We start from the raw sequence: 21,811 nt of genomic DNA, 5'->3' as shown, positions 1-21,811 counted from the left end.
AGAGTAATGCAGACGGGAAGCTCTGACTGAAATCACATGGTGAATATATTTCTCTCTCTCTTACAGCACATGTCTGAGTTGCTGGCTGTCGTTAGACTTCCATTCATTCACCCCAGTTACCTGCTGAACGTGGTGGACAATGAGGAGCTGATTAAATCGTCGGAGGCTTGCCGAGATCTGGTCAACGAGTCCAAGCGCTACCACATGCTGCCTCACGCACGGCAGGAGATGCAGACGCCCAGGACACGGCCGAGACTCTCTGCAGGTAAGACCTTTCACGTTCTAATTCTCATCTGTCTTTCACTAGTCTCACGTTACTGTAGCCAGAGCTTTGACTGAACTGCAAAGGGTCTGTACCACACTGCAGCTTATTCTGGCTCGAGAACCAGCCGCTTACAGAAAGCGACCGTCTGGCTGAGATATAAAGCGATCAATCAGTTTGTTTTGTTTTTATGAGCCGTGTAGGAGCAGGTTCATCTGAAATAGATTATATCACAATATGTTATTGTTTTTTACCAGAGTTTTCAGAAGTGCATCACATTATGGACGTTAAATGGGTCGTGAATGCTGTTGCTGATGTTGAATCTCAACAGATTGCATCCGGAAGATTACTTGTGCAAGTTCCTTTAAGACGTTTAACCTGCTGAAGAGGCATTATAAAGTTCCCACTAGTGATGCGCGGAAATTAATGTTTGGTAACACTTTAGTTTAGGGACCAATTCTCACTATTAACAGGTTGCTTATTAGCATACATATTACTAGCATATTGGCTGTTTATTAGTACTTATAAAGCACATATTAATACTTTATTCTGCATGACTTCATTTTAGATCCCTCATCTTACATTACTAACTATAAACAAGCAGCAAATAAATTCAAGTTTTAATTTAGCCAAAAACCAAAGCTGAAGCTGAAATGACAGACATGCATTAAATAAGGAAGACAACAGGTTAAGTAGAAATATAATGAGAATGTACAACAACCTGGTCTCATGGCATAAACGTACCTTGGGTGCACTTTTTAGCGAGACCATTTTTACGTACCTTACTGCACGTTTCGCCGCGGTTTCAAAGAGAAATGTCCACTGAGTGGTGCTAAAACACGGGTTCAATATGTAAACCCTATTACTAGTCTGCCTATTACTAGTCTGCTTTACGTTGATATAGGTACGTATTGCTGTGTTTTTATTACGTTGCTTCAGGTACGTATTGCAGCGGTTCATTCGGGGGCCGTCGCTAAAAACGAATGCTCTATCGTGTTTCAAATATGCCCTACACCAAACCCAACCCGATAGTGTTGACAAATGCAAAACTGAAATGCAACCATGCTATTTGAACTTCCTTATATCCAGATCTGTTTAGTCAAACCGTAGTTACAAGGGATTCGAACCGGAGCTCCTCACCACCTACCGAACAAACCTACCGTCTATGAAAACCTAGATAGATAAACATAGATATGAAGCTGGATATGTGTGATGCTAACATTCAAAAGCATCAATTTTCAAATTTCCCAGCATATTATTTTTTTTTTGAAGTCATAACATGATATTCTTCAAGTAATTGTGCTAAAATTACGCTTTATTAATCGAAACTCTGTAAATTTGTGTCAAAAGGAATAAAAGGAGTTTTACTGCTTCTAGTGTTCGTTTATTTTGGAAACTGCAGTGATATGTACTTATTGGTACGTATTTTGCGTCTCGCTAAAAAGTGCGCCCAGGTACATTTAAGCCATGAGACCAGGTAGATATTTTAATATATAATGTAATATAGTGCATATGTTTATCAAAACGCTTCTCTCTAGAGTAATTTTTTAGCAAACGTTTGCTGTTTTCAAGCTGTTTTATTGACATTTTTGTACTGTTGTACTGTTTCTTTCAGCATACCATTATGATGTTCATTCATCTCTATTTTGTGCTATTAGTAGTAGTAAAGAAGTAAAGATGTTCTGTTCACTTGCTGCTTGAAATGAGGCGGCTAAAATGATAAAGAGCATCAAAACCACATTTATTGATTAAATTGTTATAAAATGGACAAAAGTTTAAAGCTGAGACTTTATTTTAGATTAAAAGTAACAAAGCACAAAGCTTATTGTGATCACTACCAAATTTTGCTATAAATTTGATCGTAACATATAATCATTGCTGTTAAAACTGTTCACCGTCTGTTTGATTACATGACATTAACTAACTGCTTGATTTTTGCCATGCATTTCTGCCATATGGACATCAACTTGAGATTGTCACCACTGATAAGCTATTACTAAATATCATGTAGAAACTTTAATTTTCTGTAAAGCTTCTTTGCAACGATTTGCATCGTGAAAAGCGCTATGCAAATAAATTTGAATTGAATTTAATTGAATTTAATTGAATCATTGGATGGGAGGCGCGTTTCAAAGAATGTTTAGTGATGTTTTGTTCAAACAAAGATAAATAAAAATAAAAAAATTAAATGACAAATATATATTGTCAACCTAGAATTAGCTGCCACAGAGCTGATATGTTTACCTGTTATAGTTTAGCTTTGTTGAGTGCATGAAATAGACACTAACACAGTCCAAATGTGCCATCTGAGAAGCGTTAATTAAATTATTTCTGTTTCAGACAAAACCGAAAATTCACTTCAGGCCAAATATTTTCAAATGCCGGTGCATCACTAGTTCATCACAAGCCGTTGGCCCTCTGAAGTATCAAAATCCTCTCTTTTTGAATCAGCAAATGGCACAGAGGTTATTCTGATAGCGGTGCATCTCAGTGTCTCTCTGACTGTATCTGAAGTCAGTCTCAGGCTGCTGTAAAAAATGCAACCAAACTAATTTATGGTTCAATAAGGCTGTCCTCATGCAGCGCTGTGAATCACTCTCGCTCTCTCCCCTCGCAGCCGCTCCAGCCCACATGATTCCCTCAGCGAGGCATGAGCCTGTGATTTGAGCTGTACATTTATTTAATCTTGATATACTGTGGCTCTCTTTCTCTTGCCCCTGAGTTTTATTGATCTCTGCCCACTGCAGTATAAGAGCTGAATCCCTCCCCCCACTGGACCCAGATCAATCTCTTAGGAGTGAAATCACACACAAAACATAACATATTTACCATAAAGTGAAAGTGACGTGACATACAGCCAAGTATGGTGACCCATACTCAGAATTCGTGCTCTGCATTTATCCCATCCAAAGTGCACACACACAGCAGTGAACACACACACACCGTGAACACACACCCGGAGCAGTGGGCAGCCATTTATGCTGCAGCGCCCGGGGAGCAGTTGGGGGTTCGGTGCCTTGCTCAAGGGCACCTCAGTCGTGGTATTGAGGGTGGAGAGAGCGCTGGACATTCACTCCCCCCACCTACAATCCCTGCCGGCCCGAGACTCGTAAAACCTTTGGATTACGAGTCCGACTCGCTACCCATTAGGCCACGACTTCCCCACATAATAATAAATATGTATTGGTGTTGCTGAAGCTACCTGAAACTATAGTTTGCTGAGATGATCATTAAATTAATGGAAAAGCATTAAGTGAACGAATCAAATTAATGAATTTAGACATGTAGCTTGAAATTACCATGCTATTTCTTGAAGTGGCATATGAATATAAATAGCCTATATTTGCAATATGAATATTGTTCTCTTTTATTACCATGTTGTGTGTGTGTCAAAACCATGACAAATGTTATAGAGCAGTACAAATAATGTTATGTTATGGTAATGGTATATAAATTCCAGTCTAGTCCATTTTTGTTGGAAATAAAATTTTTAAAATCCTTTAAAATATATCATTTCTGAAAATTTGAACATATATCTAGCAAAAAAAAAAACTTTTAAATTAATAAAAAAGCAATTTAATGAATCAAATAAATGAATTTAGACATTTTAATTTACTACCACGGTGTATATAAATTAAATCACTTAGACTGTCATATAATATTTTTGTCATAGTTTATATATATATAAAATATTATATTTCTCAGTTTATATATATATATATATATATATATATATATATATATATATATATACAGTGTGTGTGTGTGTGTGTATATATATATATATATATATATATATATATATATATATATATATATATATATCTATCAAAACTATGAGAAAAACATTATATGACAGTCTAAGGGACTTTATGTTATATTAACGTTATGTAAATGGCAATATAATAAATATTTAGCTGGAAATTAAGTGGGGAAAAATGTTTACCACAACCAGGAAATAATTTTTTCAGAAAATAATGCAAATTGAAAAAAAATATATATGCAGGTTTGATGCCATAATATTTGGTTGCAATACACTTTTATTAGTGTAATAAACTATTATTGATGTTTAAACTGCTCTGTAGATGCCATATTTTATTTGAGAGCTGCAATAGATGTGGAGATTTTTTGTAAACAATGAATTTTTTGTCTTTTCCTCAAGGCAATGCACACATATAGCTTACGTTTGGGATATAGTTATATTGGCTTTTCTGATACATTTTATAGTGCTTTTTTATACTTTTTAGGAGCTTGATAACCCATGACCACAATGTACTGTTGTTTGGTAAATGGAAATATATGTGAAGATTCTTTATATAAAGAATTTATTCGTATTTACAAAAAATAACATAATAGCAGACATGGGGCTAAGTAAATAACTCCAGAAATTAACTATCCCTACTTTTTGATAAACTATTGTTAAATATTTAGTTAAAATACCACATATAGACAATCTGGATTTATTTATTTATTTAGTGTTGGTTCATTTACATGAACTGTTCAAATGAATCAAATCACAAGAATGAATCTGTTCTATAGAGTGTATCGCATCACTAAAATGATTCCCAAGTCTTAAATATTACTTCAAGCTTGTGTTTTATCACTGTAGACAGTGTTGGGTGTAACGCGTTAGTGTAATTAAATTGCTTATCCACTGAAAAAGTAAAGTAAGGGATTACTGTTCTTTTTTAGGTCATTTAATTACAGTTACTTATAAAGTACTTGCGTTAAATAAATAATTAATTACAGTTAAATAAATAATTAATTACAGTAAAAATTATTAAAATACAGTAAATAATTTAAACAGTTCTAAAATCAATACTATTTACCGTCTAGAGTTAAAATTGAATGCAGCGACTTTAACCCTCTGTGCACCGGCGCGTTCACTTTCAGATTTTCTTGATTCACAGAGAAACCTTAAAAACTCAGATACATATAAGACTAAAATTAATAGAATCTAAAAAGCTTGAAGTGTCTAATTTTAAATGAACGAATTCAAATCAAATACGAATATTCTCTGATTATGCAATCCGTATGAAAGTGAGGTACAGTCTCTCCTGTATCTGAAAGCTTGAAGTGTCTACTTTTAAATGAACGAATTCAAATCGAAAATGAATATTCTCTGATGATGTAATCCATATGAAACTAAAGCAAGGTACAGTCTTTGCCGGATCTGTCACCTGTGCACAAACTCCCTCACCTAAATACAAAAAAAGATAAAAACAAATAAAAAAGATTTAAAAAAAAAAAATCAAGATTCATCTAATTTTCATCATTTTTTAAAGAAGATCTGCTGTGAGGAATTTACCTCAGAAGAACAGCGCGATCTGACATGGCTTTATTCAGCAGAGAAGATCATTTCTGTAATTTATTCTTACCTACATTAGTTAACGTGTAATTTTTGACATAAACCTGTATGGATTTTACTAGTTGGGCTTTTCCTGAACATCTTGCCAAACTGAAATGTATCGTTTAACTTTTAAGCCTTTTTTGTTATTTGTTTGACTCAAATTGAAAGAATAAAGAGTTTGATTTCTATTAAGGTTTATAGGGATTTTAAGATGTAGCCTAATTAGCGATTTGAATAATTAAGTTACTTATTGTGTAACTAAGTTACTTTTCAATTAGTAATTTAAATACAATATTGATGATGTAATTAGTAATAGTAATTAATTACTTTTTGAAAGTAACTTACCCAACACTTTAGACCAGGGGTCTCAAACTCAATTTACCTGGGGGCCGCTGGAGGTAGAGTCTGGGTCAGGCTGGGCCGCATTAAGTATTCCACAAAAAAAGGGTTTCAAGTATTCCAAAAAAAGGAGCACAATTTATCTTAACTTCTCAGTCTTTATTATTAACAGTTCTTCAACATGAGGTTCTTCAACAGTTCTTCTGAACATGAACGGTTCCTCTGAATTTTAACTTTCCTTTCTGAACATGAAAGGTTCTTCATGAACTGTCCTTCTGAACATGAACTTTCATTCTGAACATGAACGGTTCTTCAGAAAAAGGCTTCTCTTGCCTACTCCTTGCTGCCAGAGACCTGGCAGCGCTTCCTCTCACACAGCTGAGACACATTTGGCTTGAGGGAGGAAACAGTTGAGACCCTCAGTATGGCTTGAAGATGCTCATCAGTAAGTCTGGACCTGTACTTTGACTTATTGAAGTTCATGGTGGAGAAGAGCTTTTCACATAGATATGTGCTCCCAAAAAGGCACATGGTCCGCTTGAACATCCTGGACAGCTCAGGGAAGGTGGGTGGCAATTCTCTCAAAAATTGTCCAAGCTTGTCTGTGTTTCCACTCACCTCCCTGAACTTGGCTTTGAGTTCAGAATTGCACTGCAGGTCAATGAGCTCCATTTGAAGTACAGGAGGAGCATCTTGCACATCGAAGGAGAAGGGGTCAGCAAAAATTTGAAAAGTGACTCTGTGTGTCTTGAAGTCTGCAAACCTGCGATCAAATTCCTCCTGTAGCTTCATAATGGCATCAGCATACTTCTCACCACTGAATTGTGTGCCCACATCCATGAGTGCCTTGCATGCTGGGAAATGGCAGAGGTTTGTCTGAGAGAGTTGGGCTTTCCATAACACAAGTTTTGTAGAGAATGCCCTCACGTTGTCATAGGCAGCACTGACAAGCTGCCCCTGACCTTGTAACTTCTTGTTCAGTACATTCAGCTCCTGTGTGATATCAACAAGAAAAGCTAAGTCCATGAGCCATTTGGGATCACTTAACACAGGAAGAGCCATCCCATCCTTCTCCATGAAGGCTTTCACTTCTGCTCTCAACTCAAAAAACCTCTTCAAGACGCTTCCCCTACTGAGCCAACGTACCTCTGTGAAGTAGAGCACATCCTCATATTCTGACTCTATTTCCTCCAAAAAGGCGCAGAACTGCCGGTGCTTTAAGCCCCTGGATCTGATATGGTTGATGCATTTCACAACAACAGACATCACATTGTCAAACCTCAGGCATTTGCCGCAAAGGGCCTGCTGATGGATAATGCAGTGCAGAGCAATGGCCTCCTCCACATTCTCCCCTTCCAGTTTTCTTTGAACAAGTGCCACCAGTCCATTTTTCCTTCCTGTCATTGATGGTGCTCCGTCGGTTGTTATTCCAGCAAACCTCTTCCATGACAAACCGGCATCCTCAATAGCACCACACAGCTGGCGGAATATCTCCTGAGCGGTGGTCTGACCATGCATTGGAATCACTGCGAGCAACTCCTCGATCACTTCAAAATTGTCGTCAACACCACGGACATATACTGCGAGCTGCGCAGTGTCAGTGTTGTCTGTGCTCTCATCAAGAGCGACTGAGTATGCACAAAAACGTTCGGCTTTCTCACACAGTTGATCATATATGTTTTCTGACAGGTCAGAAATGCGCTCTGCCACTGTGTTACCTGAAAGGCTGATGTTGCTAAACTGACCCTTCTTTTCCGGACAGATTTTACTTGCAGCTATTAACATGCACTTTTTGATGAACTCGCCTTCTTTGAATGGCTTTCCGGCCCTAGCAATCATCTCACTCACCACGTAGCTAGCTTCGACTGCTGCTTCATTCTCTTTGCTTGCTTTCTTGAATAAATCTTGTTGCCTCAATAGACATTTTTTAAGACTGGCGACCCGGTTCTTTCTCTCATCTCCCTGGTATTTTGTATACTCCTCAGCATGTCTAGTTGAGTAATGACGTCTGACGTTGTATTCCTTATACACTGCAACTTTCTCTGTGCATATGAGACACGTAGGGGTGCCCCTGTGCTCGAAAAAAAAATATTCCGTCTCCCACTTTTCCTGAAATTGCCTGTGCTCGTTGCCAACCTTTCTCTTCACGGCACGTTTTGAGAGAGACATGACTGGAACTGGGTGATGGCATATATTTTCCGTCCACTTGGTGTCACTCCTGAACAAGTTTCAACCAAGTGACTAACGTTGACACTTCCCCATGTACTTCGCCGTTGGCTAGCTTGACAACTACAAACACCGCCGGAAGCTGTCACGAGACTATCTATGGTAGCCCATAAGTGATAAAAATTTAAATAAAAGCGTGGCAAGACTCAGCAAAAAGGTGCGTTTGAGAACAACGTGCGGGCCGCACTAACACTAAACTTTGATGTCAAGTAGGGGGCCACAAAATATCATCCCGCGGGCCGCAATTGGCCCCCGGGCCGCGAGTTTGAGACCCCTGCTTTAGACACTGCTCTATTTTAAAAACTACTGCCACACTACTGAAAAGTGAAAGCTGTTTAGTAGCATCATCACTTTTAGTTAGTTCCTTCCCATCACTGATATTTGTTCTGGCATTAAAAGTGATTCTAATAGTTCTGAGTAAAGCGCAGAGATTTTTACAGTAACACGTCAGTCAAGCGGAATGGAAAATCAGCCGCACCAAAACATCACACAGCTCGTCTGATCCCAGCTGAATCCAGATACGCCAGAGTTCTTCTTAATAAAAGGGACCTATTATCAGATGGAGGGAGTCTATGGAGACTCCTATGTTCGTTAGTGCATCCCAAAACACAACACTTGAAATGCCTCTTTGGCGCTGACATTGTATATCTCCAGCAGCTACAGCAAGTAATCAGTAATGGTAGAGTCGGACCGCAGCTTCTCACTAAGGGCTGTGTTTATGCTAATAGGGCAGAGAGCGTCACAAATGGGTGGGACTTTTTCCCCTCGGTGACGTGAACAGAGGGAGAATCTGAAACAGCTCTTTTTGGAGAGATGCATAGTTTCCAACCTTTAAGAACACCCTGTTTGTTTTTACTATTAAACGAGATATTTATGGAAATAAGCAGCCTCGGCAGAGGAACAAATTGCTCTCGGGCTCTGAGATATTCCTACTCGCTGTCCAGGACTCGGAGGCTCTTTTCAATAAAGTAAGGTTTAATTATTGTCTGAAAGGTATTACGAGCTGTGTATGGGAGTCGTGTCACTCTGCAGAACTTATTTTCTGCATGAAGGAATTAAAGTAATTGGTAAACAAATGTCATGTTACGATGCTGAATGAGTTCTGTTTCTATGGTGTGACAGCTGGTAAACGAACGGTTTTGGGATTTCACCAGATTGTAGATTAACAACTGATTTGACCAGTTTGAATCATTTTGAATTGTTTATGAGATAGTAACTCACAAAAGAACATACTTGAGTGTTTTGACCTGTAATATGTAATTACAATACATTTTATATGTAATTTTTGAGCAACTAACAAAGTACTGTTATTATCATTCATTTTTAGACATGTTCCTTGAAAATACCATGGTATTCTTTGAAGTACCTTGAATGTAAATAAACACCCTGTAGGCAAACTAAATAGGGTGAATTTTTATATTATATACACATTTAGCTTTAATTTTTATATTTTCAGTTTCATTTAAATTTTAGTTTACGTTTTAGTTTTTATATTTTATTTGTTTCTTTTTATATCTTTATATAGATTTAATTAATTGTTATTGCAGTTTTTATTTTATAAATTTTAGTTTGTTATTTTTATATATATATATATATATATATATATATATATATATATATATACATATATATCTACAGTTGAGCACAGTTGTGTTGAATGATTTTTCAAGTTTTTATATTCATGCAGTCAACTTTATTATTATTATTGTTGTTGATGTAGGTGTTGTGTTTCGATAATATAATATATAATATTATTATTTTATATAGATAATATTTATATTTTTTATTACAGCAAATTTGTCATTCTTTGGAGTGCCACCATTTTTTCCCCTTTTTCTTCGTTTGTTTGTTTGTTTATTTATGTTGTTGTTGATATTGATGATGTTGTTTTTGATTTGGTTGACCTACTCTTAGTTTTTCATGGTACCACCTAGTCCTTTTTTCTGTAAGGCTGCGTGTACTCGTGTCCTCTGTGTTTCTTCCAACATCTGTGCCTCTGATTTGCTCGCGAAGGATGGACTTGTCTCCTTTCGGCTTTTTTTTATTAAGTATTTGATTGTTTGACTGTGTACAAAACTCTTGAGTGAACTCGTCGCTGGCTTGACCATCTGGCGGGCCATCTGATGGAGGTTATGAAACACCGCGTGAGGGCCTGTCACCCGTAGGACCTGTTTATGAAAAAGAGACGGCGAAGAGAGAGAAAACTAGGGTAGAAGTCAAAGACGAAGGGGAGCATAAATTGCTTTCTTATTAGCGACAGAGATTGAGGAAGCGCTGCCAGGAGTTTGTAATTGCCGTGTGTGTGTATGTGTGTGTTTGTGTGCGGCTGAATGCATTCGCTCTCCACCTGAGCTCGGCTGATAAGTCTCTTATGTATAAAAAGACACAGAAGAGGTGCTGTGATGTCACCCATGAAAGGTTGCTCGCCAAGCATACACTCGATCAGAGCATGCGGGTTTGCATTGGCCCGCGGCTCGCGCTCTCAGAGCTGCAGGTAAGTGCCAGCTGTCGTCAGATTGATGGGAATCACCTGGGCCCTTCTCTTCCCTCCGCTTCTGCCGCAAGGAAATCCTCCGAGCAAATCAGGGTGACGGCACACCTGGCTCACACCCAGTAACTCGTGTAGATGGGCAATCCGTCCTAACAGGTGACCCTGTTCTGCTTAACTCTGACCCTGAACATAATATGATGTTTGAACAGTTGAACTTTAGTAAAGTGGAAACTTAATATTGTGGCCCTCCTTGAGAGAATTAACATGAGGAAAGTGGCTCGTACAAAAATAACAATTTTGTCATTATTTACTCCCTCTCATGTTGTTTTAAACCTGTATGACTTGCTTTCTTCAGTATAACACTAAAGAAGATACTTTGGCCCCCTCTGACTTGCATCATATGGAGAACAGTATTATTTGTATCTTATTAGTGCAGTATGTATTTGTGTTTTCATTTAGCTTTTGTTTTCATTTTAATTTTAATTTACATTTTAGTTTTTTTTTTTTTCATTTTATTAGCTGTTTTTTAAATATTTTTTATATAGGTTTCATTTATTTTTATTTCAGTTTTCATTTTAGCAATTTTAGTACTTCAACTTATTCAGTTCCAAGGCAACATTTCAAAGAAGTTGTTTAATTTTTTCTTCTAATACTTATATTTTATTTTATTCCAGCTTAAACTTAAACATTTATTTATTTAGTAGTATTGTGCCACCTAATGCTTAATATTTATTTATTTTAAATTTATTTAGATATTTTTTTCTTTGTGTGTGTATTTTTATTTAAAAACACAATTTATTATAAATTTGAATTAGCTTTTTAAATTTTATATGTAATTTAAAATTAAGTCATTTTGTTTTGTGCTTTTTAAATTTTGTATTATCTCTAAATATTTCTATATAGCTTCAATTAATTTTTCAGTTTTTATTTGAGTAATTTTAGTTGTTCAACTTACTTATTTCAGTTCCAAGGCATCATTTCAAAAGTTGAATTGTTCATCTAATATTTGTATTTTATTTTATTCCAGTTTTTTTTATCGACAATGATTCTGAATAGTTTTAGTTTTAGTTAACAATAACAGCATAGATGGAGAAGCAAGAACACAGACATTTTTAAAATGGCAGTTGTTTAATAGTAAAGGAAAATGTATAAAACTATAACTTTTATATGTGATCAAACTTACAATTTTTATATTAGTGAGCAATAAAACTGGCATAAAATTACAGACTTTATTGCCGTATGTGTTGATGGAAGGAGCTGAGCCGTATCTAGAGACCAGAATATCATAGAGATTTGAACATTTTTGATTTAAGAAACCAGCCAGAACTTTCAAGCAACCACACAGCAACTCTCTAGTCTAAACTATACTATACTAATACATACTCTGATGAATATTTTGCAGTCAGCACATATTCGAGGGATTGTTTATTATTTCACGGGTTTCCAATAACTGTCCTATTATTTACATTGAATGCAGTGTGAGTTGCTTTGGATGAAAGTATATGTAAATGTCTAATTCCAAAGCTGTTTATGCACATTCTCATTCACTAGGAGTTGGAATGACATTTGTTCTGATAATTAGTCTTTTGATTTGCCCATATAGTGATTCATGCGTTTTCTAGCTGTGATGAACTATTGTAAACATGAAATGTAATTTATGTGAGGAAGATGTCCATATTAACTTCCAAATGGTAATTAATCTACACAGAACATAACTCAAACTACAATGCAAAGGTATAAACATTCAAAATCATCTGGATTCAGTGCACAGACAGTGCTGTTTATGTGTCTTATCACTGCATCAAGCACACCGTAAGTCTTGTTTCGAACAATAGCTGAGTAGTTTCACTCTATCACTTTATGTGGCTTCATAAAAGCCAGTATTGCAAGATATGGTGTCGATACAAAGATTTACAGTGCATTTTATTTGTGTTTTCTGCTGAGTTAAGCTCTCTACAGGTGGAGAAATCAGGCACAGTACTTGTGCTGTGTAAAATATGAATGCAACAACCTGTTAATATGGATGCCAGAATAAATAAGCCGATTATTTGTGAAGTGTAAAACAGGGCTGAGAGTTTTAGCTTGGGTTTTACTCTTTTTGTGTCTAAAGATTAGACATTACAGAAGTTATTTTCAATCATTTACACTACCGTTTTAAAGTTTAGGGGTGTTAGATTTTTTATGTTTTTGCAAAATTCGTTTATGTTCTCAAAGGCTGCAAAAATGCAGTACAAATATGAAATATTACAATTTAAAAGAACTGTTTTTTATTTAGATATGTAATTTATTCCTGTGATGCAAAGCTGAATTTTCAGCATCATTACTCCAGTCTTCAGTGTCACATGATCCTTCAGAAATTATTCTAATATGCCGCTGAAGAAACATTTATTATTATTATTCATGTTGAAAACAGTTGTGCTGATTAATGTTTTTGTGAAAACGGTCATAGTGTTTTTTTTTTGTTTTTTTTTCAGGTTGAATATAAATTCAAAAGAACATAATTTATTTGAAATAGAAATCTTTTGTAACAGAAAAAAATTCTTTATTGTCACTTTTTGATCAGTTTAATGCCTCCTTGCTGAATGAAAATATTAATTTGATAAGAAAAAAAATCTTACTGACCCCAAACTTTTGATTAGTGGTGTAAATGCTTTGCAATTATTCAAGTAACAGTATGCAGGTTACCCTCCAGGCCACATCTTGGACCTGTCTGATATTTTATTATAGTCGTCAGGTAACCCTGTCACTAAGTGAGTTGCATTTCTCTTGTGCTTTCATGTAATTTCTGTGCTCTACGTCTGCTGCTGTCGACTAATTAGCTCCCATTTCAGGATCCGTCCTTCCTTTTGGCGGCCATTCACAAAGCTTTGACACACTTTATTGAGGTCACCTCTTCGAAGTACAACATTCAATCGGCTGCTGGTGTGCGGCAGAAGGAGTCAAAGGTATTGAATTGTGCTGATTTGACATTCAGCCTAGTCCTTTACAGACCACAAAACGCTTTTACCGACTCATTTCTCTAACTGCTTTTATCGCCAAAGCAGCAGCTTGAAGGTGAGGACGGAAGGGCGGCATTTTGCAGTACGTCTGCGTTTGTTTAATTGATTTAGTCGTGCAATGACTGGAGGGCCTACCTCATTGCTTTCTGCGTCTCACCTTCAGCGCAGGGTCCAGTTGGTTTAATTAGTCTCTTTCTCTGATAAAGCACAGCGTCTCTGCAGATGCCTATGGATGTTACTGAAGCGTATTTAAAGAACTGAGCAGGATCGCGAGAGAATTTCAGCCATTGTCAGTCCCGACACTTCTCTGACTATTGCATCAAAATTGGTGGTTTGTTCATTTTGCTGAGTAATTGTTTAATATGCCACCTATTGATGGATCTTAAAGTGGGTATTATGGGTTATGAAAGGTTCATATTTTGGTTTTGGGAGTCCCCAACAACAGGTTGACATGCATATAAGGTCAAAAAACACTTTTATTTTCTTATAATAGGCATTTATTTTTACCTTATTTGTTCAATGACTCCCAAACGATTCACTCAACGATTAATTTTTCCAAACCCCTCCTTTGCGTAACGCTAATCTGCGGTGATTGGCCGATTTCATTTAGAGCAGTGTTTGGGAGCTCAGTGCTGCTTTGAGTAAAGCGTTACCAGGGAAACAACTATTGTTAACGCTCCAAAAGCGGCACCTTGTGGCAAAGAGTGAATTTGCATTTTCATTCAGACCAACGCCAAAATCAAGTTTTCCCAGGTCTACGTGCGCAACAAGTGGGCGGGCAATACGCTAATGTTTCATGTTGACATCAACATGAAACGGCTTGGGATTTGTTTTAAAAACGACTCGTTTCAATGATTCAGAGTCGACTCTTTCTTTTGAGAGACAATAACTTAAAAATAATTTTCAAAAATTCATAATGGGGGCACTTTAAGTTTAATAAAACAAATTCCATTTAGAGCTCTTTTGTGAACAGGACCCATTGTGGAAAATCAGCTCTGGCAGTTTAAGAAGTTGTACTGTTGGTAGAAAAGCTTCTGTTTGAGTTTAACAGCATTTTTGTGTTCACATTGTATGTAAGTCTGGGTTGTACACACTATTCAGAATTAAACTGCAAATGCAATTTAAATTCAGTTTCTGGATTTGATTTGAAGTAGAATTAAGGTTGCAAATAAGATGGAGAATGGCAATTTAAATGTAAGGATGTTGAATTTAATTGTATTAAGGGATACATTTTTTTATATATAAGGGATACATTTTTTTTTTTTTTAGTTTTATAATTATTTTTATAATAATTTTATAAATGCTGGCTTTACCAAGTTTTAAGGTTTCATAGGCCTCCTAGAATGCCACCTATAGAAATTTGTGATTGTTATATATTTCTTCATAGTTATTAACCCTTTAGAACCTGAATCTAAAATAGGTCGCTTTTGCTTTTTTATTTTTATTTTTTTATGTAAACTTCTTAATGCTATCTTCATGTGCAAGGAGTTTGTTTTCTCTCTTTTAGAACACAGCTGGCTTTCAATAAATTAGAGTTATTGATCAATTACTATGGTGAGAGCTTGTGGAATGAGATGAGCAGAATGTGCAGGCAGGCGGGGAATGGGAATGTCTCTTGGGGCTTATCTGAGTGTGAAAGTCCTTTTTCCTTTTCCAGGGGATCCGGTGGTTGAAGAGTTACAATAACATGAATGCTGGTTGTTTGCGTGTTGGTGATGACACAGCCAGTTTCAAATTGAGTTTTTATAGACCAACGTGGAAGAACACTTTCCAAAATTTGAAATTTAAAAATGAAATTTACCTGCCATTCCAATTCAACTTCCAGGTGTGACCATTCAAATTTAAAATGAAATTCAAACTCGTGAATTGAAAGAGAGACAATTCTTCAATTTTACAAAGTTCTAGTGTAACTTTAGCACAGATAAAAGACAGAAAACGTTTAGTTTCACTGCAATTAATCATGACCCGTCTGTGACTGCTGCATCAAAATTGGTGGTTTGTTCATTTTACAAACCACCATAATAATTGAATTTCCTGTTCACATGTCTTTTGTTGGATTAATCCGTCCTAGAGAATGGAAATGATAAATGTGTCAGTGCCAATCATAACATTTCGCTTGGTACATTTCAGCTGTTGATTGCTTTTCCGTCGTCTACAGTAGCTGGATGAAATTTACATTTTGAAGTGGATGATTTTCTGTGTTTGGCTCAGTGGGCCTGCAGTGTTTTAAATTCCCCTGTCAGGAAATTTTTGTCACACTTAATGTGGCTGTATTCGAGTATGACTAACATTTTTGGTTGATAAACTATTAAATAAGACACTGCTGTTAAGAGACGGATAGATAATGTATGCGGCACTGCTCTGCAGGGAGGAATTCTCTCTCACGAGCACAAAGCTCACTCAGAATCATGTCTTACTTCCTGTCCGGGAGCTATTTCTCTTGTTGCAAAGGGCAGCGGCGTGCCGTTTGATTGCTGCTTGGGTCCCTTGTAAATGACAGCTCGCAGTACGGTGGACTCTGAGTTTATGTGCAGATATTGTGCCTGCAGTTGGAGCTGCTCTTAGTCTCGGCTTTAGACCGCTCGCCTGCGGGCCGTAAATTTAACAGTGTTTTTCCATTTAGAGCTAATTTGTGAACAGGACCCATTGTGGAAAATCAGCTCCGACGGTTTAAGTGGTTGTAATGTTGGAGGAAAAGTTCTTGTTTGAGCTTAAACAGCATTTTAGTGTTCACAATGTTTGCGAGTTATGCACTATTCAGTATTGAATTGCTGACACCTTTTGAATTCTAATTCAGTCCCTGATTTTGATTTGAATTTAAATTGAGATAGCAGACAGAGTGCAGAATTGCAATTCAAATTTCTAATTTATTATTATTTTTTAAAATTTATAATGTTATAATTATGCTATATAATTAAGTATTTATTTTGCTGAATGCTGGCTTAAAATTTGAAGTTTTGTAGGTCTGACAGATGTTTGAAATGCCATCTATAGAAAAGTATTTGATATCTTTCATTATATTTTTTAAATTAACTTTTTTGAAAGATTACTTCAGTTCCCATTATGTGTTTAAAAATGCAGTGGACCCTTTTTACAGACTGTGATGATATGTTTCCGCAGTTTTTAATTTTATTTTTATGTTTTCATTCTTAAAAATTTTAATGTATATTTATAACATTTTCAAGTAGCAAAACTAGTTAATGCTGCTGCATGAGTGTTTATAATACAAAGGATGAGGGAGTGAAGGTCAATTTTATTCCTTTCCTTTTTTGAATAATGTAATCAGTCACTCATAGAAATTTGAAAATGGTCAGTTCAGTAAATTATTTTTCCTGTCATTCTAATTGAAATTCCAATATATCTTCCTTTAAATGTGGCCAATTCCAAACAAATTCACACTCTTGAGTTGAAAGAGACCCAATTCTTCAGCTCCGGTGTGAATGTACCTGTAGCACAGATAAAAGAGGGAAAACTTTTGCAATTTTACTGCAATTAAATATGTGAAAGTGGCTGTCGAAGGAGCACATCTTTCCCTTGGTGCTTAGAAATGAGTCGATTTTCAATAATTGATTTTTACATTATTTAATTTGGTCTCCCTAAAGCCTTAAATGATTGGTTAAAATTCTCAGTCTTATTCATATGCACGAGAAAATAGCAAGCGTTTCTCAAAACGGCACTCTGACTGGATTGACTGGCTTTACTCAAGCAGGTTATATGAGTCCACTGAGAATTAAAGTCATGTTTATTGTAATACAGTATGTTAAGTTCCCTGGCTCCCAGGTGTTTTGCATTTATTTCCCAGACTGTTACAATGAGGGCTTTTGATTTGCCAGGTTGGCAAGGCTTGTGGCATCAAATCTTAGCAAGACAGTCAAGTGGTTTTTGAGGCACCTGTAGATTATGTTCACTCTCAGTGTTATAATCTATTTCAGATGTACCCCTTACCCAGATTTACCCCTTTACTCATGTAAATGTCACATGGAAATAGCAAACCATGGTTGCATTATATTTCCTTTATACATTATACTGTACTTGTATACTCTGCCTGAATGGAATAGTTCACCCAAAATGAAGTTTCTGTTATCATTTACTCTCCTTCATGTCATTTCAAACCTGTATGATTAAAGGGATAGGGATAGCAAATTAAAACATTACTTACCAATCCTTAGCAACTGGTTTCATTCACCATTTATTAGAGAATCTGGATTAAACAATATGTCAGAACGTCAGCTTTCTCTCTGTGTGTGTGTGTGTATGTATCAATATAAATCAACATTATATATAACATTCATTTATATTGTGAAAAAATTTAGACTTTTTTTATATAAGATCAATCAATTTATACCACCATGAGCACAATTTACTGAAAATCCTGTTGGTAAAGGAAATCTCAAGTCAATTTCTTTACAATGTATACACTTTGTCTGAGTTTGCAACAGTAACCAAAGGGGCTTATCAAAGGGTCACTTACTCCAATATTAGTGCCTGGGTACATGAGACTAAACTACTGCAGTATCTGAGCTTGAAACCGTAAGTTGGACTGTCCAGTCAATGCATGATATTCAATAAAAGCTGAGGAGTGCGAGATCGCAAGGTTACGGACAGCTTTAAAGGGCATTTTATTCAACGCATTACTGTTATGTGAGCGAAATGATTTTCATTTTATCCCTAACTACATCATCATCATCATCATTCCCAGAAAATGTATTTCCAAGGTAGAGCACTTAATAACTTCTTCAGGCCCAACTTATCCTCTCTTTTCATTTGCGAGGCTTTTTGACTCGCTCCGGCGGGACTGGATTGAAGGTTAGCTAAAGGACAAGGGTAAAAGCCCACACATACAAAGTTCAGACGCCCACAGCGTCACCTGCCCGCCACGTCTTTCTGACAAGCGGGTTCAAAGCTGCAATTTATCTCTGCCCACGACCGCAACCGTCGGAGAATCTCGGAGGAGGGAGAGAAATTCCTCTCCTCCGGACTCAAAGACCTCTTCCACATCCAGATTTTAATGGTCGGGAAGAGCAGGACGAGGGCAATTAGATGGAAACCAAGCCCCGGTCTCGGCTGAGGGATCCGGGGTCTTGTTCTAGGCCAAGGTGGTGGCAGATTAGAGCAGGTTTGGGTTTCTTCCCACTGTGAAGGAGAGATTGAGCTCAGGAGGAGAGAAAAAGAGACAGTTATTTACTGTCGTTCCTAACTCTGGATGCTATCATTATTGCTCTTTAGCTCAGTATGGGATGAGAGCTACCTGGCTGCCCTGACGTCCCGTCTGGCAAACCGTTATTTACCGATGGCAGCCGCTGAGCCAATGCCATAGATAGGACTCATTAAGGGGAAGTGAGGCGGAAGAGACGGGTGTGATTGTACTGTGGGAGGCTGTGCACGCCGAGCGAGGAGGAGCTCACCTGTCAAAGGTGTGGATCGCTGCTCAACGCGTCGACAGAAATGGGGGAAGCGGACAAAGAGGAAAACTAGATGTGGGAAGCCCTTGCCCCGCCCACGTCCAGCTTGATTGACAGGTGCTGGCTGAACTCCTACTGGTCCACTTCCTGTTTACTTCTGTTTTTGTTTGCTTTTCAATGACTGAGCTTGATTTAGGCTGTTTTGAGTGGAGGTAACTCGATTAAAATCAGCACATCTCATTAAGGAATGAAACGTTGCTTCAGCAGCACTTTTGAAGGCTGAAAAAGGTCACCTGCTGCTCGAACAGACTCAAATCTCACAGGAAATAAGAACTGGCTGTGGTTGCCCTTTAGGGGTTACAGTGAAATGAATATACTCGCTGTGACAGTAACTGAAGTGATAGACCTGCCATATACTTTTTCGTATTGCAGTTCATTATAAGGTGTTAACACAGAGAAATTCATCGTCAGTTATACACAGTTTGGGCACATCCACTCATTCTTTATTATTACTATTTACTGTTTACTAATATTCTGAAATAACATGCTTGGAAGTATGAGAATTATGTAATGAATCAAAATAATAAATCAAAACAATCAAACGCTCACTGATGCTCCAGAAGGGAAAACCATGCATTAAGAGCATGAAAACTTTTGAACAGAATGAAGATTAGTAAATTTTTCTTGTTTTGCCTAAATATCCTATTTTTTTTATTTAGTACTTCCCTTCAGAAGCAACAGTAGATACTTACATGTGTTCCAGAAGACAAATTAAGTTAAATTTACCTTGACCTTCAAATTCAAAAAGTTTTCACGCCCCGGCTCTTAATGCACGGTTTTTCCTTCTGGAGCATCAGTGAGCGTTTGAACTTTTTGTAATAGTTGCATATGAGTCCCTCAGTTGTCCTCAGTGTGAAAAGATGAATCTCAAAATCATACAGTCATTGTTGGAAAGGGTTCAAATACACAAAAATGCTGGAAAACCAAAGAATTTGTGGGACCTGAAGGATTTTTCTGAAGAACAGCAGGCAGTTTAACTGTTCACGACAAACAAGGGACTCATGAACAACTATCACTAAACAAAAAAAACACAGCTTTGGATCGTTCAGGTAACAACAGTATTAAGAATCAAGTGTATGTAAACTTTTGAATGGGGTTATTTTTATAAATTCAGCTATTATTTTCTCTTGTGGACTATATGTAAACATCTTTTATGTGAAATATCGGTAACACTTTCTATGAAGCCCCTATTTATAATACATTATAAAGGTATTCTTAAGGCATTATAGTGAATGCATAATGCATTATAAATAACTCTATAATATGTTGCATCATCTCATGAATATTTATAAGAACAGTTTTAATATATTATAATAGTTACTTATTTGTGGTTATAGCTTTTAAGAGTATGATGATTTATAGCACACAATGAACACGATCCATCCGCTTAAGTTACAATGGATTATATTTCTCGTAATTTTAATGTATTATAAGTCTCATATCTTGCCACGTTACTTATGTTACTTTACTTAAAGCAGACAAAGACCACTTATAAGTAATAATAATAACAATAATATATATTTTTTTCTTCTCTCAAATAGCCATAAGATCAGATATCAGATCAGATGAATGTAATATGACACATTTGCTTTGCACATTTTTTTTTTATAATATAAGTTTGATTATTTTGATGGCACTCTTTAGACAGCTGTTGATAAGTAACTCTGCAACTACATGTCAACTAGCAGTCATGAGAGTATTAGTAGTGTGTCTGCTGAATATACTGTATGCTAACACTTTATTTTGAAGGTTCCTTAACAGACAAACTGAGTATAGGATACTTTGCAAGTATGTGAACATTCTACCGACCCTGCCTACGTCTACTAATACAATTAGTTATATATATATATATATATATATATATATATATATATATATATATATATATATATATATATATATATATAAACATTGCACTCAAGTGATGTAGTAAAGTACTGTGCAGATCTTAAATAAACTAGCCAAGCTATGATATAGCCCATTATAAATGAAGTAGATTTAATATGGTGTTCATTGTGTGTTATAAATCATACTCTTAAAAGTTATAACCACAAATACGTAAGTACTATAATGTATTATAATTGTTATGATTATTCATGAGATTTTATAACACATTATAAGGTTTTTTATAATGCATTATGCATTCATTATAATGCCTTAAGTATACCCTTATAATGGATAGAGAGTTGGACTTGTAACCCGAAGGTCGTGGATATAGTCTCAGGTCCGGCAGGGATTGTAGGTGGGGGAGTGAATAACCAGCAGTCTCTCCCCCCTCAATACCACGACTGAGGTGAGACCCTTGAGCAAGGCACCGAACCAACAACTGCTCCCCGGGCGCCGCAACATTATTAATATATATTTTTTAAATAGTTTATTTTTAGGTTGTAAAGGCAAATTTGTATTTGTGTTAAAATCTAATATTACACATTTCTGCAAAATCGTATAATTTTATCAAGGGGTGCTCAAACTTTATACTAATATTTAAAATTCCCAGTTGTGTCTGTATGATTCCTTGCAGCTCCTTTTTTGTTCCCTTTTTCACACTATTTTTAAAATGTATTTTGCAAAGGCAGGAATGTAAATGAGCTTTTTACAGTTATACCATTGTTATAAATAGGATGCAGTATTTATTTGTTTTGATTTGACAAAATGCAGACAGTGAAGAAGGGACATTTCACT

The 21,811-nt window shown here is 36.3% G+C and overlaps 1 protein-coding gene across 1 annotated transcript in view; it reads left to right on the top strand.

Annotated features, from left to right (window-relative positions):
• Positions 1–21,811, top strand: part of LOC306880345 (kelch-like protein 29) — a 265,920-nt gene that overhangs the window by 214,148 nt on the left and 29,961 nt on the right. Inside the window, exon 9 of the mRNA XM_079433828.1 lies at positions 67–265. Coding sequence (XP_079289954.1) covers positions 67–265 — 199 coding nt within the window. The remainder of the gene's footprint in view (positions 1–66; positions 266–21,811) is intronic.

This window comes from Barbus barbus (genome assembly GCF_936440315.1).
Source record: "Barbus barbus genome assembly, chromosome: 14".
Classification (NCBI taxonomy): domain Eukaryota; kingdom Metazoa; phylum Chordata; class Actinopteri; order Cypriniformes; family Cyprinidae; genus Barbus; species Barbus barbus.
The sequence above is the reverse complement of the archived record's forward strand: the minus strand, read 5'-3'. Positions and strand labels throughout refer to the sequence as shown.